The sequence below is a fragment of the Gavia stellata genome, chromosome 32, assembly GCF_030936135.1.
Source record: "Gavia stellata isolate bGavSte3 chromosome 32, bGavSte3.hap2, whole genome shotgun sequence".
In the NCBI taxonomy this organism is placed as follows: Eukaryota; Metazoa; Chordata; class Aves; order Gaviiformes; family Gaviidae; genus Gavia; species Gavia stellata.
In genome coordinates, this window is record NC_082625.1 from 5,797,325 (window position 1) to 5,820,416 (window position 23,092).

General features: G+C 64.6%; 4 protein-coding genes across 4 annotated transcripts; 2 read left to right on the forward strand and 2 right to left on the reverse strand.

The window, feature by feature from the left end:
- Window positions 1-46: 46 nt before the first annotated feature.
- Window positions 47-6,146, reverse strand: APBA3 (amyloid beta precursor protein binding family A member 3). The gene is made up of 11 exons (XM_059831655.1): window positions 5,682-6,146; window positions 5,016-5,636; window positions 4,563-4,602; window positions 3,961-4,106; window positions 3,716-3,802; window positions 2,971-3,129; window positions 2,432-2,611; window positions 2,008-2,220; window positions 1,271-1,390; window positions 316-456; window positions 47-163 (listed from the first exon to the last, which is right to left on the reverse strand). Exons 1-11 carry the CDS (start codon window positions 6,144-6,146, stop codon window positions 92-94), a joined length of 2,244 nt encoding a protein of 747 aa, XP_059687638.1. The 3' UTR covers window positions 47-91.
- A 300-nt stretch (window positions 6,147-6,446) lies between these two features.
- MRPL54 (mitochondrial ribosomal protein L54) lies at window positions 6,447-7,636 on the forward strand. Its single transcript, XM_059831656.1, has 3 exons — window positions 6,447-6,522; window positions 6,925-7,081; window positions 7,384-7,636. Exons 1-3 carry the CDS (start codon window positions 6,447-6,449, stop codon window positions 7,514-7,516), a joined length of 366 nt encoding a protein of 121 aa, XP_059687639.1. The 3' UTR covers window positions 7,517-7,636.
- Window positions 7,637-9,712: 2,076 nt separating this feature from the next.
- LOC132319886 (mucosa-associated lymphoid tissue lymphoma translocation protein 1-like) lies at window positions 9,713-15,242 on the forward strand. The gene is made up of 16 exons (XM_059831888.1): window positions 9,713-9,849; window positions 10,073-10,239; window positions 10,815-10,945; window positions 11,058-11,211; window positions 11,547-11,725; window positions 11,836-11,932; window positions 12,088-12,135; window positions 12,230-12,265; window positions 12,534-12,737; window positions 12,879-13,056; window positions 13,331-13,405; window positions 13,895-14,022; window positions 14,091-14,237; window positions 14,503-14,660; window positions 14,757-14,891; window positions 14,988-15,242. The coding sequence occupies exons 1-16, from the start codon at window positions 9,713-9,715 to the stop codon at window positions 15,240-15,242; spliced, it is 2,229 nt and encodes a 742-aa protein (XP_059687871.1).
- A 3,226-nt stretch (window positions 15,243-18,468) lies between these two features.
- Window positions 18,469-21,093, reverse strand: RAX2 (retina and anterior neural fold homeobox 2). Its single transcript, XM_059831903.1, has 2 exons — window positions 20,851-21,093; window positions 18,469-18,912 (listed from the first exon to the last, which is right to left on the reverse strand). Exons 1-2 carry the CDS (start codon window positions 21,091-21,093, stop codon window positions 18,469-18,471), a joined length of 687 nt encoding a protein of 228 aa, XP_059687886.1.
- Between the last annotated feature and the right edge of the window lie 1,999 nt (window positions 21,094-23,092).

Consider the following 23,092-nt stretch of genomic DNA (forward strand, 5'->3'; position numbering starts at 1 on the left):
AGGAGGCAGAGCCTATCCTGCCCTCATGGCCCCAGGCTCGCTCCTGCCTGGCCCCAGGCACATGCAGTGACAGCTGGGCACGGCCAGCAGCTCAGAGGAAAATGGGCTGCTCCTGCCCGGTCAGTAAGCGGTACGTGGAGGCCGGCATGGTCTTGATGTGGACCTAGGCAGAGACACACAGATCAGCTGGGTGACACCAAACCCCGGGCTGGAGGGTGCTGGTGCAAAACTCTGAGCCCAGCCTGCTCTGTGTGCAGCCGCAGCTGCCCCGCGGTATGGGGGCCCCGGCCGTCACCCAGCCTGGGCCCGGCTCACCTCGCTGACTGCCTGCGTGAGGATCTGGATGATCTTCTCGTGGGGCGTTGCCACCACGCTCTGCCCGTTGATCTCGATGATGCGGTGCCCCACACGGATACCACCTCTCTCTGCGATGCCCCCGCGCATCAGGCTGCAAATCTGGGAAGCAGGAAATGCTGGTGAGATCAGCACTGTGCCCACAGACTGGGGCCATGTGCACCACCACCCCAAACCCTCCCAGCTGTGCAGGCTCCCAGCAAGAGCTCTGGACTTGGGTGCTGTCTCCTCCAGCTCATGAGTGTGCAGCGAGGGCAGGGATGTCACTTAACATTGCTGGCACTGGAGCGATGTGCTGAGCTGTAGGGCAAGGACAGCGCGCAGGCTTTTGTTCCCTCGGCTGATGGAGAGCTCAGCTTCCCCCATCCACCCAGTGAACCCTTGTGCTCCCATCAAGCCTGGGCTGCAGAGCCAGAGCTTCTGCCTACGGTGGCAGCTCGAGCACACCTGTGGGGTAACTGCATCTCCAATACTATCGGGAGCATCAGTCAGTGCGCGATGCAGCTGTGCCACCCCCTCCACCACCCACCCACCCCATCAGCTCCCGCTGATCCTGGGAACACCTTTCCAATGCAGCCACTGTGGAGCCCACAGCAGGGAGTGGCTGGGCCACTGGGGATAGCAATAAATGTCACTAAGGTCACGCCAAGAAAGCCAGGAAGAAACCACCCCCCTGAAAGCAAACAGCTAAGGAGTACTAGGGAGACAGATGTAACCACCGGTGCTGCAGGAGAGCCTTTTGCTGTGGCACAGCAGAGCCCTGTGAAACCTCGGCCCTGGCAGGCACAAGAAGTGCTGGAGCCGTGCGCTCGTGCATGCGGACACAGCCAGAACTGCGTGTCCCTCTGCCAGAGAGGTGGCTGAAGCCCTTGGCTGACCGAAGCCTGGCTCTGCTCCTTTCCCCATGGGCACTCACCACGCCGTTCTCAACACAGAAGCCCAGCTGGTACTTGGAGTCAGGGCGCCGGATGACAGCCGTAGTGACAGGGGGACAGTGCACGATGTTCAGCGTCACCTCTGTCTGGTGCTTCAGCTCCTGGAAGATGGGATGGGACTTTGTCAGACTTTGGACAGCTATTTGCCGTGGTTGAAAGAGCCGACACAGCCATGTTGCTCACGGGAGGGCTGAGGATCAGCAACCTGTTTTCAATGCCACACACGGGCATACCGCCATGCTCAAATTCAGGGAGAACTTATAAATGCAGTCCAAGATATCCCACTCTGCCCCTGAGGCCACACTGTCCTTGCTTTCAGCTCCTTCCTGCCCAGGAAGTAGAAGATGCAACAGGTTCATTCCAGGACAGATGCCTGCCTCCTCACCCACCCTCCTCCTCTGGCAGGGCCCTGCCCACACCCTGCTGCAGCCAGTTTAGTCCCCAGCTTTGTCCCTGCCTTGTCACATCCCTTCCTCCCAAGCACTCAGAGCACGGACTGTCACAGCCCAGAGGATGGGTACGACCCCCCCACACTCCCACCCCCTCTGGCCCCACAGCCTCCTATCACCCATCCGCCCCCAAGCCAGAAGCATCGGTGGGGGAACCCCGGCATGACAGACACTCCCAGACGCATTCAGGCCGGTCCCCATCTCTGCCAGCGCTCGCCCTCCTGCCAGGGTGGAGGCAGGAGGCCACCCCGGGCGCAGCCCCGGCTCACCCGGATGATGCTCTGGCAGGTGGTGAGGGGCAGCCCCACCAGGCTCGTCCCGTTGACGGACATGAGGCGGTCCCCGATGCTCAGCTCGCCTGACCTCTCCGCAGGGCCCCCGTGCATCAGGTTGGCGATGACCACTGTGGGCAGGATGGAGCCCCAGCCCGACTCCACGATGGCGATGCCCAGGATCTCCCCCTTCTGCTTCCGGATGCAGACCTGGGGTGGGGGGCACGGATGGGTTACAGTCACCAGAGTCATGGGGCGTGAGTCCGAGCCCCAGCATGGGTGTCCTGGGCTCACAGCCAGCTGGGATGGGGCCCAGTTTTGTAGGGAGCCCCTCAGCTGCTCAGGGAGCCGTGGCGGGGATGACACAGAGGTGCCAACGGGAACCCCACACTGTCCCCCACCCCTCCAAAGCAGCTCTTACGTCCTTGCAGTTCTCCTGCCGGGAGAAGTGGGTCAGCTCTGCATTGTATTGCTCCTGGTCCTCGAGGGCACGGCTGTACTGGCGAGGGCTCAGCTTGCTTGGGTCGATGCTGTTGGCCTCCAGGAAGCGCTGGTAGGCCACACCAAATGCCTGCCCGATAGCCTGAGCGATGATCTGGGCCTGGGGAAAGAGAGGGGTTGTTTATGCCCATGGCTCAGGGCCAATGGTCTCATGGCCAAACTGGAGCCAACAGCTGCCAGCGCCCTGCAATGTCCAGCACAGGCACTGTGCCCTGGGAGCTCCAGGGCATCCTGGCTCCTTCTTGGCCTGAATGGGCCCCTTTATGGTGTCGATCCTCCTGCCTTTTCTTGCTGGGCTCCTCTATGTCGTAGAGGTGCTCAGGCTGGGGTCCTTCCCCCTCTATGTGTTCATTGGGAGTCCCCAGCACGGAGACCCAGAGCACCCTGTCATTACAGCGGAATGGGTCCCAGGACCCCAAAGCCACTCTGCCCTCCCAAGAGACTTGCGTGTCATCTCACATTGTCCGAGTGGAAGACGTGGCAGATCATCTTGTAGAGCCGCTTTTCTTCTGCCACCTCCGACTGCCGAGGCAGTTTCCGGCGTGCCATGAGCACCACGAGGGAGCCAATGTCAGCAATGTAGGAGATGGTCTGGAGGGAGTGATCCATCATGGCCTCCTGGCAAAGGGGACATGGGCAGAGACATTCAGCCCTCCCCGGCCCAATGGACCCCGTGCGCAGCCCGCAAGCCAGCCAGGCACCGCCACAAGCAGGAAGGGTTTGGGTTCAACCACCACTGTGCTGGGATGCAGCTCAAATGCCTGGCACACACTGGGCAGAAACCATGTCTATGCTAAAAGGTACAAAGAGCTCCTTTAATCAAGGACTCATCCATGTCTCTGGGTGCTGCCGGGGGACAAGACAGCTCTTCCCTCTTACTATAAAGCAGAAACTAATCCTGAGGCAAAGAGCTACAGAAACTTCAAGCCTAGGTTCCCTGGAGCTTGGTCTCAGAACCCAGCAGCTCCCACAAGGCGCAGTTTGCATAAGAAGCCTTGTGCAGCCATGCAGAGAGCTGAGGGACATGACACGTCTGCGTGGGATGGCTGCAGAGTGACATGTCTCCTCCCAGATGCGTGTCCTTGCCCGTAGGCCATCCTTGGGCATGACCTCACTGGCGTGGGTGCAAAGCAGAGAGCCCAAGGCCAAACAGGAAGGTTTCAGCAGCCCCAAAGCCATGCGGGTGCTCCTGCTCCCCACTCACCTGCGTGTCAGCCGTGAGCACCTTGATCCTCTGTGTGGAGACAAACAGATCCACCTCCGTCATGGGCTGGGACTCCCCCTCCGGCGCCTGCAGAATGAAGCGCCCAGGAGAGGTCACTGCTGCTGCCAGGATTCCTCTGGGTCCCTGCCCCACAGCTGGGAGGTCCCCCTGGGCAGGTCCTGAGTGCTGCCCCATGCCCAGGAGGGGCCAGGCTGTGGCAGTCACATCCCCCTACCCTCCTGCACCTTGATCCTGTCCACCGCCTCCTGGGCCTGTGCCATGCGGATGCTGGTCGGGGGGTTCCTCTCCGAGACCAGCTGCGTGGAGCCCAGGTACTTTGCCCCAAAAATCACGCCGTCCAGAAGATCCTCCGGGTCACAAGGGCCTGGAACTGAGGCATCAGGAGGGACTAAGCCGGGGCTGGTTCCCCCACCTCTGAAAACTGGGGATACCAACTCCTACTGCCCATTAGCTGCATTCCTACACATGGCAAAGCAGCTCAGCACTTGGGAGACAGGCTCCTGGCATCACCGGGGGACCAACTCTGACCCCAGGGCTGCTTCCTCCTTTCCTTGGGCACACCCTGGCATCCCTCTTTCTCCCTTCCCAAGCCTGAGCCTCCCCCTTCCCCGATCCCTGAAGCACTCCCATTTGCTCCGCAAAGGGTGAGCTGGGATCAAATGAGCCACCCGAAGTCTGCAGCCACGTTCCCACTCTGCGTGGGTGCAGAGCCGGGCACTCCCTCCCCAGCTGGGACCCCTGGCCACCCCACATTTGGGGTCAGAGCAGGAGGCGGTGGGTCAGGACTCCTGGGTGCTTTTGCTGCTCGAGCATAGAAGCAACTCACCCTCTTTGAAGGCTGGGCAGGAGGATGGGGATTCCCTGTTCTGCAAAGCAACAAGAGAGCAGGTGAGGCTCTGGTTGGGATCCCAGGGATTCAGCCTGCCCGCCCCACGGCCAGGCTGCCCCTGGAGCAGCAGGACAGTGAGGTCACAGCATCCTGAGGCTGGTGGGGGGGCCACAGGGTCCTGCGGCTGGGGGCCTGTTTGGACCCACCAGTCTCTTCCCCGGGGCATGCACAGATCAGACAGCCATGCAAGTATCCCCCTGCATTCAGGGCAGCAGGAGCCAAAGCCAGTACCGAGGGTGTTGTCTGGGCACCCCAGCAGCACGAGGCCCTGTAAGACCTGAGGAAAAGACATCCCGGGCTCCCCTCTGCCCCCACCCAAGACCCCACGAGGGAGCAGAGCCAAGGGGCATCTCCTGGCTCACTACCGCAGCCTGCGTGCAATGCACTCACGGTCATGCCGCCTTGGGGTGGCTGCTGTGCCTCTGGGGTGGGAGTGGGAGGCAGGGCCACCCAGGCTGGCTCCGGGGAACTGTCCTGATTGCCTTCACAGGCAGAGTCGACCTCGCAGAGCCCCTCTCCACAATACCAGCTGCTGGAAGGTCCTTCCTCTGAGCTCTCTGGCCTCCCCAGCCCTTCAGGCTTCTCCACAGTGGCCAGTTCCTCCGGAGCCTGCAGCATCTCCAGGTTCGTCCCGGCCAGGACATCGGAGCGGGCCAAGGGTGTCTCTGTGCTGGCCTCAGGCAGTCCACCCTCGTAGCACAGGAGGCTCAGCAAGTCCTCCCGGTCGGCCTCAGCAAAGAGCAGGCCATGGCAGGGCCGGGAGCAGGCTGAGTGCTGGGCACAGCAGGGCCGTGTCTCCAGGCCCCGGCCCATGGCCACATGCAGCGGGCAGGGCCGGCACTTGCCCTGGCACTCCCCATGGCTCTGCCCGGCCTGCTCCCCTGCCAGAGGAGCTGTGCCAGCGCTCGAGGAGGGCAGTGGGCCCTGTTCTGAGGTGGGTGAGTGGTCACAGAGGTTGGGGTCGAGGGTCTCGAGCTGGGCCAGCAGGCCCTGGATCTCTGAGGGTTCATCCTCTGCATCATCAGCCCACTTGGCCTTGCCTGGGCGGGCACCGGCCTCAGGGGCCTCGTCCAACTCCATGCCCGTTGGGTCGCTGCTGCTGGGGGCTCGGGGGTGTCCTGCATCCCGAGGGGTGCTCCCGGCGCTGGGTCTCCAGTGGGTGGAGCCCTGTGGCCCCACGGTCAGCGCCTCCTTTTCCATCTCTCTTCCCAAGTCCCGGCAAAGCTCAGTTTGTCCACCCCCACCTCCTTTGAGGTCCGAGGCTGAAGCAGGCCCCGAGCCGGGCCCCAGCCCCCTCCGCTGGCCCTGGGGGACAGGCAGCTCCTGCCCGGTGCTGCAGCCAGGAGGCAGGGTGACGAAGGGGGGCCCCTCCGGCTGCCCGTCACCCACAGGGAGCTCAGGGGCGCCAGGCCGCACCGCAGGCCCTTCCTCTGTGTCCATGGCCGGTGGCTCCGGGGCCTCATCTCTGCCGAGATCCGCGGCGGAGGGCGCAGCCGCCTGGAAATCCATGCAGCTCTCCATGGCGTCGCTCCGGCCCGCAGCGCAGGGGGCGGCCGGCCCGGGCGGGGAGAGGGACTCGGGGAGCTGCGGAGGCCGGGGGGGGCCTGGAGGGGCGCCTGGAGGGGCTGGGGGGCCGGGGCCAACGCCGTCTCTCTCCGGGCGGGCGGGCCCGGCCCGGTCCGTGCGGACTCACGCGCTGCCGGCGGTGCCGGCTCGGGGAAGGGACGGTCCCGCCGCCGCTGGTGCCGCTTCCGGGCGCCACCGCCGCGCATGCGCCTCCCGGCCCCGCCCTCTTCCCGGCGTGCCCCGCGGCGCCCCAGCATGGCGGCCCGGGTGCTGCTGCGGGCGGTGCGGGTGGTGCTGCCCGGCCCGGCCCGCGGCTACGCCAAGAAGCCGGGTGAGCCTCGTCCCGCGGCTCCGGCCCCCGCCGGTTCCTCTTGCCCCGGGGCCTGTCCCGCGTCCGTCAGCCCTCGCCCCCGTGTCCCGGTCCCGCGTCCCTCGGCCTTGTCCCCGCGCGGCCTGGGCCCTCCCCAGGGGCAGCCTGCCCCCCGGCTCCCGGGACCTCGCCCCGTGTCCCTCGCCCCCAGCCCTGCGTCCGCCGTCCCCTGCCCCAGCTGCCTCCCTCACACCCTGTGCCCCTCGTTCCCTGCCCCGTCCCTCCTTCCCGTCCCCGGTGCTGCTGCACCCGCGGTGGCCGTGTTCCCGTCCGCTGCCCTGACTGAGCCCCCGTCCTTTCCCCAGCCTGCATCTTTGTCCCCCCGCCACATCCCCCGTCTTGACTGTGCCCTTGTCCCCGCAGCTATGAAGTTCAAGGGCAAGAACGTGCCAAAGGAGGGACTGAAGGGGCCGGAGGTGTGCACAGACCCCACCATGCTCACCACCTACGCCATGGGGGTCAATTACTTCAAGGACGGGCCGGAGGTGGCCCTGAAGCCCGATTCTGAGTACCCAGACTGGTAGGTGGTGCTCGGTTCCCCTTGCTGTGCACAGAAGGGGGGTCCTTCCTGGGGTGCCCGTCCCTACAGACGTGCCATCCCACAGACGGGTGTAGGAGAGACAGGGAGCTGTTCTGGGAGGAGGAAGACTGCTCTGCAGCCCAGAGATCTTCCCCGAGGGCCAGGGGAGGAGAGCAGGCAGCACTGTGGATGTGGTGGGTGAGGGATCTGCATGTCCTAGTCACGCACTTCCATCGCTCCGTCCCGTGCTTGTCCCTTTGCCCTGCCTGCCACAGCCTCACATCCTCTGTGTTCACCCCCAGGCTCTTTAAGATCCACCTCGGGCCCCCCAAGAAGCTAGAGGAGCTGGACCCCGACTCAATCGAGTATTGGAGGCGCCTGCGGAAGTACAACACATGGCACCGCAACAGGCTGAAGAAGGGCAAGAAGCTGTAGGTGCTGCAGAGCTCAGGGTGCACAGGACACCATGAGTGCCAGCGCGGGTGGCGCTGGGAATAGCTCCCGCTTTTGTTCTCTTCTTGCTATAAATTAGTAATAAATCTCTGGTGAGGCCGACACCTGTTACGGATGCTACGGCAAACCCGGGCCCTCGGCAAGCTCGGTGTGGGTCCCACCTTGTGCTGGGGGCTGGTGAGGAGCTGAGGCAACACAGGCCTCAAGTTCTTGGTGTTTTTGCTAAAACAGAAGCTCAATTTTTTGCTCTTAGAGGGAGCCTATGCCACCAAAATGGGTCCTGCTCCCTGCTCTGTTGCACTCTGCACTTCAACGGCTGGGGCCAGGGCTTAAAGGCCGCGCAGGGGTGTGCGTAGTGGGTTTGGGGTGGGGAATGACTCCACTGATGTCACTGTGTCCCTGGGGGGGGACTTTGGGGCCTGAGCAGCCTGTGCTCCCTGGGGGCGGGAGGATGGGGGCCAGGCTCTGGTGGTGTTGCAGGGGCAGCGGGTGAGGTGAGGAGGTACACAGCGGCCCCTCGCAGCGCCACCCCCGCGCCGCGCTCCTGCTTCCTCCTCTGGCAGCTGGGGAGCAGCGGCTGCTGGGACACCGGGGTCCCCGCTTGACTGGGCTGTGTGGTGAAGGCAGGTCTTCCCCACAGCAACGGGGGCCTCGCTGCCCCATCCCTGTGTGTCCTCAGCTGGCTCCAGCCTGGCAGAGCCCAGCAGCTTCCCCTGGGTCTCGGTGCTGCCCATGCATTGGGCTCCCCTGGCTGAGAGGTGCCCCCATCCCCTGCTTCATCTCCGTCCCAAACTTGCTGCCCTGTAGCTCCTGCCTGGCCTCGAGTTGGGCCACGGGGACAAAGCAGCCGCCCGCGAGGTCCTCCCGCAGCAAGGAAGGGGCGATGGAGCCACTGCCCAGCCCAGCAGCGTCCCCAGTGCCCTACACCCTGTGGCAGGGGCCAGGGCTGGGGGCTGTGCCCGGCTCCCCTGGGCTGCGGGGTGGCTGGGTTGGCAGCTGCAGCGCCCACGCGCTGTGGCACAGGAAGTGGTGGAGGAAAGCAGAAGTGCTGTGATGCAGCGCGGGGGGGGGGGGGGGGGCGGGCTGGGGGAGATTTTGGGTTGAACCCTCATTTCCTCTGCGTGAGGCTCAGCGCGCACCCTTGGAGCTGACTGGGCTCAGGCCAGGCCATATCCAGTGGTGAGTGCCCTGTCCCCACCGTGCCCGTCCTGCAGCTTGCTCTCCCCTTGCTACTCCCCAGCGCGGCCAGCCCCCAAATCCAGCAACAGGTGAGCAGAGGGGGCACCTGAGTCCCTGCCCTCTTGTCTCGGAGACCACCTGCTTGGGCAAGTGTCACCCAGCTGCCGTGGATGGCTTGGTCCTGGGGTCAACCGCCCACCCGGGGTGGGGAGAGACCCAGCAGCAGGAGGAGAGAGCCTGTCTCTGGGTGCTGCCCCCATCCAGGGTGATTCATGCCACGCTCCCCTCGCTGCCAAAGCCTTTGCCGGGGTCAAGGGGAGCTGAGGCGGGCCCCAGCCCCAGGGCCCCATGTCCCCTCCCCTAACCCCTCCGTGGGCTCCTCGTGGTGGCCTGGCAGAGCTCATGCTGGCTGTGGAGGCACCACCCAGGGGCCTGGTGACGGCAAGGGGGCTGCTGCTGACCCACTGGGTCTCTGTCAGAAGGAGAGGGGTCCCCAGTCTCAGTCCTCTATGATGGGCCCGTTCTCTGTGTGCCCTGAAGGGATGGGGAAGGTGGCAGGGGCATCCCCTCCTTCTAGTTCCTTGGACCCCATCCCACAAAGGTCCCTGTCCTGGGGCCGGGGTAATGTCGCCCTGGCTCCTCACCCAAGGCCGCGGGGTGAGCGGGGTCCCCTGTGCCACTGTCATGGCTCTCGTCCTCTGGGTGTGGAGAGGGAACTTGTGTCATTCCTGGCTGGCTGCCAGCGGCTAGATCCAGCAGCACTGCCTGGCCAGCTCCGCACACCTCCTTGGGGAGGCCAAAAGCCTCCCGGGCTCCTGCAGGGAGGTGCCCCAACGCCAGCAAGCTTGTGCTGGGTGCTCTCCTTCCCGAGCCACCCTGTGCCCGGCAGGAGCAGCGCCGGGCAGTGTCCAGTGGGGTGCAGGCGCCTATAACCCCATCACCCGCTGACAGCTCGTCCCCTCCGTGTCCCCAGGCAGGCAGCGGCAGGGCTGGGACGGGATGGGGGACTGGAGCATGCCCATCGGCTCGCTGGGCGAGGAGGTGGTGGCCCGGCTCTGCGAGCTCCTGGATAACGCCAGCCGGGGGTGGCGGAAGCTGGCTGAGGTGGCCGGGGCGGAGAAACGCTTCAAGTGCAGGTAAGGGTGTGGGGGTATCTCTGGGGGTCTGTCCCCCACTGGGTGACAAAACACACATGGGCACAGCCCTGCCATGGGCTGAGTGAGGGGCACGCCGGTCCCCCGGCCAGCCCAGCGTGGCCGCAGCCTGGGCTGGGGGCACTGCCAAGTCCCCCAGATGGGGTCCCCATCCTGCCCGGGCGGGAGGTGGACTGCGGCGCTGAGCGCTGTGGGCGCCTTGCAGCACGGAGGAGCTGGAGATGTGCTCGCTGAAGGTGCTGGAGCCCCATGGCAGCCCCACGCAGTGCCTCCTGCAGCTCCTGGCTGAGCGTGACTGCACCCTCAAGTACCTGCTGGGCTGCCTGGAGAGGATGGGGCACACGCAGGCCTGCCAGGTCCTCAGCAGTGCCGGTAGGGATGGGCAGCGGGGTCCCATGGGGCCTGGAGAGGGGCAATGGGGGACAGGGGCTCAGCAGAAAGAAAGCAGGGGGAGATGAGGAGCAGCTCTTCCTGCTGGAGGTCTTGCTCTGGGTAGCGGGGCCTTGGCAGGGTGGGCTGGGGTGGGATGGGATAGGATGGATGCAGTAGGGTGAGATAGGATAGGGTGGGATGGGATGGGATGGGATGGGGCGGGCGGGTGATGGGATATGATGGGACGGGCTGTGATGGGACCAAATGGGATGGGAGGGGACAGGATTGGACAGGTTGTGATAGGACAAGAAGGGATGGAATGAGGTGGAGCAGAATGGGGTGGGATAGGATGGAACAGAATGAGGTGGGATGGCACTGAATGGGACAAAGTAGGATGAGATGGTTGGGACAGGACAGAGGGGTGGGATGGGACGTGGTGTGATAGGATGGGGTGGGATGGGAGAGGACAGGCTGTTGTGGGCGGGTGTGGGACAGGACAGGATGGGACTGGATGCAATGGGATGGTGCAGGATGGGGGTCTCAGCCATCCCAGGCTGGCCTCTCCTCTCCCGCAGTCCAGGACATGATCCGCATCACGGTGCAGCCGGAGTCGCGGGTGGTGACGGAGGGGATGCGTGTGTCCCTGACCTGCTGGGCGACCGGCCCGCCAGGTCTCACGTACCAGTGGTTCTGCGGGAAGCAGGAGGTGAGGTCCTGCTGCACCACGTCGAGCAGGGACCGCAGGCCCCACCCATGGTGACAGCACCCAGACAAGTGGGAGGGAGCCCCCGACTCCTTGGCCCCCTCCTGTCTCATAGGTGCCCGGAGCCACGGCCCCGGAGCTGGTGATTGACACGGCCGCCCCGCCGGGCCAGCCCGAGTGGTACATCTGCCGGGTGAACTGCGGGGCTGCCTTCGCCTTCTCCAGGTGGGCCCACGTCCAGGTGGAGAAGAACAGCAGCCCCAGCTCAGGTGGGCGTCCCCGGGCTGGCACCCGCGGGGCACTGCTTGTCTCGTCAGGACCAGGATGACTCCCATAGGGCATTGCTCACCCCATCGGGAGTGGGGTGGCTCCTGTAGGGCATCGCTTGCCATGTTGTGCCCCGGCTCAGCCGTGAGGGTCTCTGGGCTTGCAGGGGTGACGGTGCCCATGGAGGATCTGAGTGCCCTGTGTCTTCCTCGACCCCACTGGCTCATGCCACCCATGGGTGCCAGGGCCTGCGGGTGAGGGACCTGGGGCCTGGGGGCAGCTTGGCAGAACCTTGCCATGGCCGGGTGCCGTATTTTCCGCCCCATCCCCTCCCCAGCCAGCAGTTACTGCCCAGCCATGGCAGGGCTGCAGATCCTGCGGCAGCCGCGGCCGTGCCGTCTGGCCGAGGGGGACACGCTGGTGCTGGAGTGCAGAGCCATTGGCAACCCCCCGCCCCAGTACCAGTGGTTCAGGAACCGGCGCCCCGTGGAGGGCGCGCAGGCGCCCCGGCTCCAGGTATGGCGGGACCCTCTGTGTGGCACGTCACTGCATGGCGTCGCATGGCGCGGCACGGCACGGCATGGCATGGCACGCCGCCTCAGCTGCTTGCTCCGTCCCGCTGGCAGGTGAAGCTGGTGACAACCGCTGAGCAGGGCAGCTACTCTTGCCGTGTGTTCAACCTCTTCCACGAGCTGTGGAGCCAGGAAGTGGACGTGGAGATCGGTGAGGGCCCTGGACAAACCTCTGTGGTTCCCCACCCCGCGTGGGCTGTCCTGGCTCTGCTCTGCTCCCCGTAAAGCCCTCCCATGGCTGCCCCATGGTTTTGGGGGGCTCCAGCCGGCACTGGCAGGGCTCCCTAACTCACCCCTTTGCCACAGGCCCACGGCTCTTCGCCTCTGGAGGCTCCTGGCAGGAGGGGGATGGAGGTAGGTGGGTGCAGAGCGCACAGGTCCCTGCTGCTCTGCCCGCTGCGCTCCCCAGGCACCGCGGGGCTGTGGAATGGCGTTTCTCTCTTTCCAGGCTCCCCGGAGCGTGGCAGCCCCAGCCAGCTGTACGGTAAGAGCCTGTCCAGGAGGGGTTGGTGGCCCTGTGGGGCTGTGACCATCCCCAGCGTCACCCCGTGAGGCTCCGCTCGGCCAGGGGTGCTTTGGGTGCAGCACACCAGCGAGAGTGAAGCAGAAAGGCAGGGACCGCCCGGGGCACCCTGGTACCCGGGGACAGTGACACCGGCCACAAGCGGGTGTCACCTCTGTGGGCTGAAGGTAGCGGGGACAGCAGGAGCATCTCGCTCTGTACCCAGCGCCTCTCTCTCCCGTCCTGGCAGCCACCGACAAAGTGGCCCTGCTGATCGGCAACATGCACTACCGGCACCACAAGCAGCTGAAGGCGCCCATGGTGGACGTGCACGCCCTCAGCGCCCTCCTCCGCCAGCTCGACTTCAAGGTGGTCTCACTGCTGGACCTGCGCAAGGCTGAGATGCAGATGGCTGTCAACGAGTTCCTCCTCCTCCTCGACAAGGGCGTCTATGGTGCGGCGGCGCTCACCAGGGCAGCTCCAGCCAGGGGGGAACCGGGTGGTTTTGTGCTGGTGGGGTCTTGGGGGGTGGCTGGGCAAGAAGCGGGCACCGGCAGGTCAAGGGATGTCGCCCACTCTTCGCCCCTCCCGGCAGGTTTGCTCTACTACGCTGGGCACGGCTATGAAAATTTTGGCAACAGCTTCATGGTGCCCATCGACGCGCCCAGCTCCTACACCTCGGCCCACTGCCTGTGTGTGCAGCGGGTGCTGCAGAGCATGCAGCAGCGCCGCACTGGCCTCAACATCTTCCTGCTCGACATGTGCCGCAAGAGGTGATCTGGCTCCAGCTACCAGCCCGGGGGAGGTCCCGGCATAGGGGTGCCCATGGGTGCTGGTTCCCTGGGGGAGCGGAGCACGGCATCCCCGGGGTCCCATCCAAACTCATTGGCTTTGTCTGGATGCCCCAAAGCATCACTGCCCCAGTTGAGCTGGGAAATGCCACGACGGGTGGGCAAAAGGGGGCAGCCCCTGGGGTCTGGGGTGCCTTGGGGTGAGTTTTTGGGGGGTGGCAGGTGCTGGCTCCACCCATCGCCATTTCTCTCGCAGGAATCTCAACGACGACGTCATCCCGCAGGTCGGGGCTCTGCAGGTCACAGCCAACATCGTCTTCGGCTATGCCACGTGGGTCTCCCCCCACCACCCCCTGGCATGGGCAGTGGGGTTGAGTCTCCATCCCTGGCTCAGACTGGGGCCAGGGCTCAGCCACCCTCAAAAGGCTCAGCCCCATTTGCACCCGTCTTCCCCCCTGCCACGTATTGCAGCGTTGCTCCCTCTGGTCGATGCTGGAGGTGGTGGGCGAGCGGCAGCTCCCGGTCCCTTACAGGACAGGGAGATGCCCACAGTGCTGCTTGGCTTCGGGCAGCACCCAAGAGGATTAAGCCCCGAGGCTCCTCTGGAGCACAGGGATTTGGGCTGATGCTGCTTTAAGCATCCAGGATCCGGCTGCGGCTCCCACCGCTCCCCGGCACAGCGGCCGAATGGGTCGATGGGAGCGGGTAGAGCCACGGGCACCCAGCTCTGGCTTCCCAAGGGCTGTCGCCCTGGTGGGGGCTGGTTCCCGGGGGAGTGACGGAGCCCACAACAGAGCCGCCCGCCGCCCCGTCCCCGCAGGTGCGCAGACGCTGAAGCCTATGAGCTGAGTCAGAGCGAGCTCTCCAACGGCATCTTCGTCACCTTCCTCAAGCGCTGGCTGCTGGAGGATGAGAAGATCACGGTGCTGCTGGACAAGGTGGCCGAGGGTGAGTGGGGAGCGGCAGGGGACAGCCACCCCCCAACAGCCCCCGCCGACTCCCCGTGCCTCCCGCAGACATGGGCACGCTGGAGATCACGCGGGGCCTGCAGGCGCTGGAGCTCCGCAGCAACCTCTCGGAGAGACGAGCTCTGACGGACCCCATTTGCCCCCCGGGCCAGGACGAGTCCTCCGCCAGGAACCTGCAGTGGGCCAAGGCTCACGGTGAGAGTTGCGGCCACCCCATCTGGAGCTGGCACCTGGGTGGGGACAGCGCCGAGTCACAGGGAGAGGCGGCAGGCAGCACTTGCTGGGTTTCTCCCACCCTGGAGGAGAGAAACCGCTGGCACAGAGCCGCCAGCCCAGTGGCAGGAGCATCGTGTTGGTGTCCCCACTCTGGGGTGACCCCAGCCATCACCTCACTTGTGGGTGCAGCTCCGGTCCCAAGCACCTGCAGGTCCCAGCCCCGTGCTTGCTGTCCCCTCCCTAGTCCTGCCGGAGAGCCGGCACCTCCGCTTCGACTGTGGTGTCACCGTCCAGCTGGGCTTTGCCGCTGAGTTCTCCAACATCATGATCATCTACACCCGCGTGGTGGCCACCCCGGAGGACATCGCCAAGTGCGAGGCCAAGCTCACCGACATACCTGAGGTGGGAGCGGGTTGCCGAAGCCCGTGCTGGGGTAATGCTGGGGAATTTGTGGGGGGACCCGTGGTGGTTTCCACGGCTGGACGCCGTTTGTGGCAGGAGCTGGACGTGGACCTCAAGTGCACCAACAAGGAGAGCCCCGAGGAGGTGGGCAGCCCGCTGGCGCATGTCTGGAGCCTCGGCTGCCCCTCCTGCTGCCTCTACAGCCGGCTCTGCGGCTTGCAGAAACTGCGGGTAAGAGCCGCACCGGGCGGGGGGCCGGTGCCAGGAGCACAGTGCGGCCGTGGCCATGGCCGAGGACGGGTGCCCACACTGCCGGTGCTCCTGCAGCAGGAGCTGGTGTTCACCGTCTGCCTGCAGTACCGTTACCGCGGCATGGATGACTTCGTGGAGGAGAGGCGGACGGTGAACGTTGGGAAGCCGCTCATCGCCAAGCTCAACCTGCGGCTGGCGGCCTCCCCCTCACTGCCTGACAGCCCCCTCTCTGCCTCCCCCCCTGGGAGCTGGGGGGTGGCAGGGAGCTCTGGGGTCAACACCCCCGAGGAGAACCTGAGCCCCAAGGTCCCCAGCTCCCATGGCCTGTAGAGGGACAGCGTGGCCCCCCCTTGTCACCGCAGTCCCCTGGGGCCACATCTGTCCTGCTGGGGGGCCAGGGGCTGGAGGGGACGGAGGTGACATGCATGGAGGCGGGCGCCGGGAGAGATGATCCCCATCCTGGCCTGTGCCAGGGGGTGTGGGGCTCGCTGTGGGGCATGGCTGGGACCCCTGGTGCAGGGGACTGCAGCTCGGTGCTGCCCCGTGTACACAGCACTGCTGCCGTGGGTACAGGCAGTGCCAGCCCCACGTCCCCTGGCATGGCAGTGCCAGCCCCATATGCTGGGACAGTGCCACCGCCATGTGCCAGGACACTGCCAGCCCCACGCCCCTGGGCAGTGCAAGACCCATAAACAGGACCCTGCCAGCCCCACGTCCCCTGGCATGGCAGTGCCAGCCCCGTATCCCAAGTCAGTGCCAGGGCAGTGCCAGCCCCATGTGCCAGGCAGCCCGGGGGGCAGAGTGCCCAGACCCCACGGCTCAGCTGGCACGAGGCGTCACGCCGGGGCAGGGTTGGGTTTGTTCAGGCCTAGGAGAAATAGAGAGAAATAAGCAGATTAGGGGGCAAATCCCGCGGGAGGGGATTAGAGGCGGTGGGAGTGGGAGGGCTCCTGCTCCGCTGCGAGAGGCTGGGAGAACCCCCCGGTGCCCCCAGTGCTCCCAGTAGCACCCAGTCCTCCCAGTACAACCCCAGGTGCAGGGCTGTGCCAGTCCCGTCCGGGCAGTGAGCCATTTCAGGACAGGATTGGGATCTAGGGGGGAAAAATGCCTTTTTGCTTGGATTTTTCCCAAACATATGGCCCCATGTGCCGGCGGCCGCAAATGATGCAGGGCGTGCTCCACTGGGTCTAAAGCGGGGAAAGCATCAATAAAGAGGGAAGGGCAGGCGGCTCGGCGTTCCTACGGCTTTCCTGCATTTAAATAGTATTTTTTTGAGCCTGAAATATTGCCTGTTTCTGCACTAAGCGCGACATGGCACTGGGGCGCCCATGGGAGGGAAGGGTCAACCAACCCCTCCTGCGAGGGTACCCCGACATCCCCAACCATGATGCCCTGGGGTGTGCCAGTGCCACCCCATGCAAATTAGCTCATTTAAATAATTCGCATAACCCCCCCAACCCCAGGGGCCCAGGGAGACACATCCTCATCCCGGGGCCTCTCCACGCCCTCGCTTTTGGGTGGCAGTTGCAAGATTGCGGGGAGAGCATCCGCGCCCCAATTAGGCTCCGATCAAACTGGTCGGGGGGTGCCAAGCCTCCCGCTCTCCGCGCCAGCCGGCTTTTGTTGGCGCTCGGGAGGCCGAGGGGTGCCCCGGGCTGGCGCCAGCCTCGCCAATTATGTCATGTGAAAAGCGCAGCCCCCATTGAGCGCGTCCCTTCCCCCGGATCAAACCCCATTACTTCCGCGGCCGTTACTTCATTATCTCCCCGCCGGAGCACGCCTCTGCCGGGGCCGCTTCACCTCGGCCCCGGCCCATTAGCCAGGCTGGGGAGCCGGGGAAGCATCGATTATGCGTTTAATGGGTTGTTGAAGGTTTAATTGTCACTAACGAAGCAGATGAGCAGCAGCAGCCGGGGGACGGGGCACAAGGAGAAGGGTCTTGCCGGGGTCAGTGCCTCTCCTGGCCCGCTGGCATCCCGGCCGGTCCCGCCTGACCCTGGCGCTGTGGGGATGTCAGAGTCTGGCCCCGGGGCTGCTGGATTGGGGTGGGACCCCCCAGCGTGGGGAGGCTGCGGCCGGGGTTGCTGGAGCTGAGCGGGGTCAGGCCCGTGCGGGGACAGAGGGACATGGTGGGGATGGGACTGCCCCAGCAAGGCCCCGGTTTGTGGCTGTCATCGGGTCCGAAGCGGGAAGATTTTCTGGGGGAAACATCTCATTTTGGTGGGGGAAAGGTCGGCGCTCACCTCTCTTCCCCAGGGACGCGGGGCACCGGCTCGCCCAGGGCCAAGCCCCCGTCTCTCACTGTCCCAGATGTGCTTCAGCACCTCTGAGCCACCGCGGGCTCAGCCATGTCCGCCCTCGCCACCACCGTGAGGGTGCTGGTGCCGCTGGCTGCGCCCCGAGCCCGGGCAGGCAGGGCCCCCCTGGGGCTGCACAGCCATGCCAGGGACCCCTGGGGACGTGGCACCTTGCCACCGCCACCCTGCTCCCACCTGGTGGGAACCACCGACAAGGGGTAAACCGGCCTGGGCGCACCGCGCCGCCCCCCTCCGCGGGGACCCCAGGGCTCCCCGCCGGCCCCCTCCTCTCGCCGTCCAGGGGCCGCGGAGGTCCCGCCACTGCCCACCCTCCTGCCGGCACAATTACGGCAGCTTTGCGCCGCCAACATGTGGCCGGGCGGGCACCACTGGAGAGCAATTAGGGCAGGTGGGCAGCGGGCGCAGCCCCCGAGGGATGGCCGAGCAGATGCCCCTTGACAAGGCGCTGAGGACGTGGCGCGGCACAAAGCCGGTCCCAGCCCGCAGCCAGGGCTGGATCGGGTCACCCGTGCCTGGATCCAGCCCCACACACAACAGCCCGAGCGAGCCGGGTGGGAGGGTGCCTGGGGATGACGCTCCCGCATCCCCCCGGAAAGCTCCTTCCCGGCAGAGGCTCCACAGCCCCAGCGTGTTAATGAGTGGCCCTGCTAACGAGCAGCATGGCGGGCAGGGCCTGACTCCAGCATGCAGCAGCCGTTGAGCTTATCTCTTTACTTACGATACAACCGTCTCCTCGGTGCTGGCGCAACTACCAGCACAACCAGCATCACGCCCCGACACGGCTAGAAAAATCCCCCCAAGTGCTCCCTACGAAACTAGAGCTTTTCTGTTCGGTTTTGTTTAAATCTGCAGCATTTAAAAAAAAAAAATTAATAATAATGGGAAAGGGCGTGGGGAAAGGAGGTGTCCGACCGGGGGTGGTGGGTGGCACGGTGGCACGGTCGGATGCCCGAGCCTCGGCTGGATCCTTAGCCCAGGCCGGTGCTTCGGCAAGGCAGAGGGGCCACGGGCGGCTGCCGGGGTGCTCCCCCCCCGCCGGGGTCTCGCCAGCGCCCCAGCTCGCTCCCCTGCCACTGACGGTGCTGGCTCGGCGGTGGGAAGATGCAGCCTGGCATCCCTGCCCCGCGCCGGCTTTGGTCCTGCTGAGCATCCCACCATCACCCCCCTCGCCCACCCCGGGGCCGAGCCGACACCCGGGGCAGGAACCGGGGGCCGGCGGGGCCGGAGGGGAGTGTTCATCAAATGGGCTGCCAGGTCTTGTCAATGGTCTGAATGTGCTCCTTGGCTTTCATGCGGAGCGAGGCAATGCTGGAGCTCCTCTGGTCCACCTCCTCCAGCGGGTACTTGTCCACAAAGGTGGTGCCGCACTGGTAGGGCGCGGGGGCCATGGGCTGCATGCCCTGTGCCATCGGCGGGGGGGTGTTGAGGAAGGAGTGCCCACCGTAGGGGGGCTGCAGGGCCTGGGGGGCTCCCATGAAGCCGGGGATGCTGTGGACTGTGGTGGCGCTGGAGATGGGGGACGTCAGCCATGGGTCGAGCGGGAGGGAGTTGCTTATGGGCCCCACGTTGGGGGCCATGGGGGGCCGGTTGAAGGAGAGCACAGGGGTGTCGTGGAGCTTCATGGAGCTGGCCTCCATCTTCTCCTGCCGCCTCCACTTGGCTCGTCGGTTCTGGAACCAGACCTGCGAGGTGAGAGCTAGGGTGAGCCCCACCGTGCCCAGCCAGTCCCTCGTAGTGTGCCCCACATGCTGTGCCCCATGTGGGGTGCCCCATGCAGGGTGCCCCGTTGTGCTGTATCCCACACAGGGTGCCCCATGCAGGGTGCCCCACTTGGGGTGCTCCAGGTAGGGTGTCCCATGTGGGGTATGCTGTCCTGCGTGGGGTGCCCTGTGCGTTGGGTCCCAATGTGGGGTGCCCCACAGGGCTCCAGCAATCCCCAACACGCCACGTACCTCTGCCAAACCTCTCCCGCTAACCCCAGAGACTGAGGGCATCTCCCAGGTGTGGAAGGTGAGAGGTGTCACCACACAGCCCCTGCCCTCGCTGCTCCACGGGAACTTGCGCCCTGGCCCCACAAACACCCGTACGGTCCTCGGTATAAAGTTTTCTGGGCTTCAGAACCTCCTTGGTAAAAGTTTTCGGAAGCCAAACTGCCACGATTGCACTGAAACCAGCAGGAAAGAGAGGGACCGGCGAGCCGAGGCCAGCAGTGACGTCTCACCCCACGGGAGCTGCTCCTTAGAGCGCAGGTCCCCGTGTCCCCAGAGCCCCCAGCGGCATGGGGCACGGGCCGTCTGCTGTGCGATGCAAAGAGGGAGTAAAGATGAATGGCTGGGCTGCGAAGGGGAGTCTCCCATGGGCTGCTCAGTTGTTGGTGGACACTGGGCTATACTGGTGCAAACTTTGTGTCCAAAGACGAGCAGCGGAGCTGCTGAGGGGTCTGGAGCACAAGTCTGATGAGGAGCGGCTGAGGGAGCTGGGGGTGTTCAGTCTGGAGAAGAGGAGGCTGAGGGGAGACCTCATCGCTCTCTACAACTACCTGAAAGGGGGTTGTGGTGAGGTGGGTGTTGGTCTCTTCTCCCAAGTGACGTGTCAGGACAAGAGGGAACGGCCTCAAGTTGTGCCAGGGGAGGTTCAGGCTGGATATTAGGGAAAATATCTTCACCCAAAGGGTTACCAAGCACTGGAACAGGCTGCTCAGGGCAGTGGCTGAGTCACCCTCCCTGGAGGTGTTTAAAAGAGGTGATGCTTAGGGACGTGGTTTGGTGGTGGACTTGGTGGTGTTAGGTTAAAGGTTGGACTTGATGACGTAAAAGGTCCTTTCTAACCTAAATGATTCTATGATTCTGTGAAACTGGTCATTGCTCAGAGAGCTGGCAGAGGTGTTCCTACAGTCTAGAACCCCCCAGAAAAAGGCTGCATTGTCTTGGACTGGGGCTGAGGTCTGAGAAACTTAGTTCATTTGTAAGGGGATTATTGCCTTCCTTCACAGTGGGTTTGTGGCTTCTTCAACTCCCTGACCCTTTCCCTTGCCCTGGTCTCACCCCGTCAATCCCAGGGGTGGGGGGAGCAGACCGGCAGGACTCCAGGCTCTTTCCCAGGCTGCGCCTTCCCCCCACAGAGCCTTCTCCTGCAACCCACGGAGCGAAAACCTCCCCAGCCCTGTGGCTCCCCGGAACCACCCCGCTCCAACAAGCCTAAAACCCCCAAATCCATGAGGATCTTGTGCCTTCCCAGCCCTAAAGATGTGGAAGTGGTCACAGGTGGCTGAGGTTTGGCTTTCCCATGGGATCAGCTGGAGGAATGGGAGCATCTGCCACCAGCAGGGAAAAAAACTCACTAAAAACCATCTCCCTGCCCAAATGGAGCCTCTGGCACATGGGCTGAACTGGGACCTCACGGGGGAACAAGGCTCAGCCATTAAATTCCCTTTCTGGTTTTGGCAGGAGCAGCCAGCTCTGCGGAGATGCTGCTCCCACCTCAAGCAATGGGGAAACTGAGGCACGGAGCGAGGCAGTGGAGCTGGGAGCAGAGCAAAGCTCTCCAGCGCCAGGGTGGTCCCTCTGCCACTGCCCAGGGGACAGGTCCAGGGTGCTAGAGCCACCGGGCATCCTCCCTACCTGCACGCGGACCTCCGGCAGGTTGACCTTCATGGCCAGCTCCTCGCGGCTGTAGACGTCGGGGTAGTGGGACTTCTCGAAGGCGCGCTCCAGCTCGTGCAGCTGGTAGGTGGTGAAGGTGGTGCGGTTCCTCCGGTGCTTCTTCTTGGGCTGCTCCTCCTCGGTGGCGGCTGGTGGGGTGCCCTCACCGTCCCCCGGCTTCCGCAGCTCACCCAGGTCCCCCTCACACTTATTCAGGAACATGGTGGCACCTGCGAGGGGACTGCGGGGGTTAGCGGGGGCGCGGGGACATCGCCCCCCCCCCTCATGCAACCCCAGGCCCGGGACAGACGGACAAGTGGACGGATAGATGGGAGGATGGGACGGCCCCAGAAACAGGTTATGCAAAGGCATAATCCTCTCTTCTGCCACAGCGTTATCCCGGGGCCGCAGCGTCCCGGGGACTGACCCGGGGTCCTGGGGACGGTGCCCTGGGCACCCCAAGCTTGGCTCCATGGTGAGATGCCACAAGGCCAATGCGCCCACTCGAAGCTGAGGGTCAAATTGCACCTAAAGTCAAGGATTTTATGAAAGCGCTGCCACTGAGAGCGGATCCGACCTCTCCCCTGCCCTGGCGTGGAGGGGACCAAGCCTGGGTCGGCTCCCTCCTTCCAGCCCAGCTCCTCTCCTCCAGCCCCTCTTCCCCATGGGATACGAGCCCGGCCCTGAATCGCTGGAGGACCCAATGTCCGTCCCCAAGTGCAACCAGAGCGACCTGGCACTGTCCACCAGCTAATAACTTTTTTTCTGCACGCTTATAAGCATTTTCAACCCTTGCAACATTTCATCTTTAAGCTTTTTATCCAGCATCTGAAATCTTCCTGCAGTATTTGCTGGGGATTAAGGGTCCCTTTCTACCGCGAGGGTGTAGGCAAACACGGCAATGGGGCAGAAAGCCGTAATCCTGGGGCATTTCTGCCAAGGGGAACGTGCTGCGTCACCCAGACCTGCCAGCAGAAATTTGACTAATGCCCAAATGGGTGTGGGGAGGGACAGGGAACGTCAGTTAATTCTGGGAGGGAATAAATAGGAGTCCCGAGAGGGCGGCGTGCAGGGGGTGGGTGTCGGGTGTTGCTCAGGCTGTGCACGGTGGGGTGTCTGTGCGCGGCATGCACGCTGAGTGCCTGCGTGCGCAGTGGGCAGCGCGGGTGTGAGCAGTGCATCTGCAGCAGGCGCACGTCTGTGCGGGTACGGGGATATGCGCAGTGTGCGGCCCACCCACGCGGGCAGAGGGTGCGCGCGGCGGGGAGCGGGAGGGTGCTCACGCAGTGGACTGAGCGTGGGGTGGAGTGTGTGAAGCGTGTGCGCAGTGTGGGTGCGCATCTGCGGGACTGGGTGCGCCGGTGCAGGGCAGTTTGTGCCGCATGCCCGCTGTGTGCAGCGTGCGCAGCACGGGTGCAGTGCGCAGTGCCCAGGGTGCAGTGTCCGTGTGCCGTGTGTGCAGCGTGCACAACGCAATGTTTGCACCTGCAGCATGTGCGCAGTGCGTGCAGTGCATGCAGTGTGTGTGCAAGGAGCGCAGTGCATGCAACGCGTGCAAGGCATGCACGATGTGTAGGCACAGCGTGAATCCATGCACAGTATCTGTGGGGATGCAGCGTGTGCAGCGTGTGTGCAGTGTCTGCACAGTGCATTTGGTGCCTTTGTGTACAGTGCACCCAGTGCATGCAGCGGAGGCATCTGCAGAGTGTGCAGCACACGCCATGCAGCGCAGTGCACACTGCGCGTGTGGGTGTGCAGCATGTGCAGCGTCTCTGTGTGCAGCATGTGCAGCGCACCCAACGTGTGCAGCATGTGCCCGGCATCTGTCATGGGTTTGCCCGTCGCCTCTGCAGCGTGCTCAGACCACGCACTCTGCCTGTGCCCGGGGACCGTGCATGCAGTGTGTGCAGTGCCCAGTGTTTGCAGCGTGTGTTGCAGGCGCAGTGTGTGCAGTGCACACACAGGGGCTTTGTGCAGCGTGTGCCATGCATATGCAGCGCTGTGCATGCAATGTGTGCACAGTGTTGGCGTGTGTGGCTTTGGGAGCTGCCGGTTCCCCCAAGACACCCCACTGCCGCTTGCGGGGTGTCCCATAGCTCTGGGGGGCTCTGGCCAGCTTCAGGTCCGGCCCTGCTGCCGCAGGAGGGCTGCAGTCTTGGGGTGACCCGGGAGTAGCCGGGGCAGGGGTGCTGGGTGCTGCGCCCCAGGGTGCCCTGAGGCA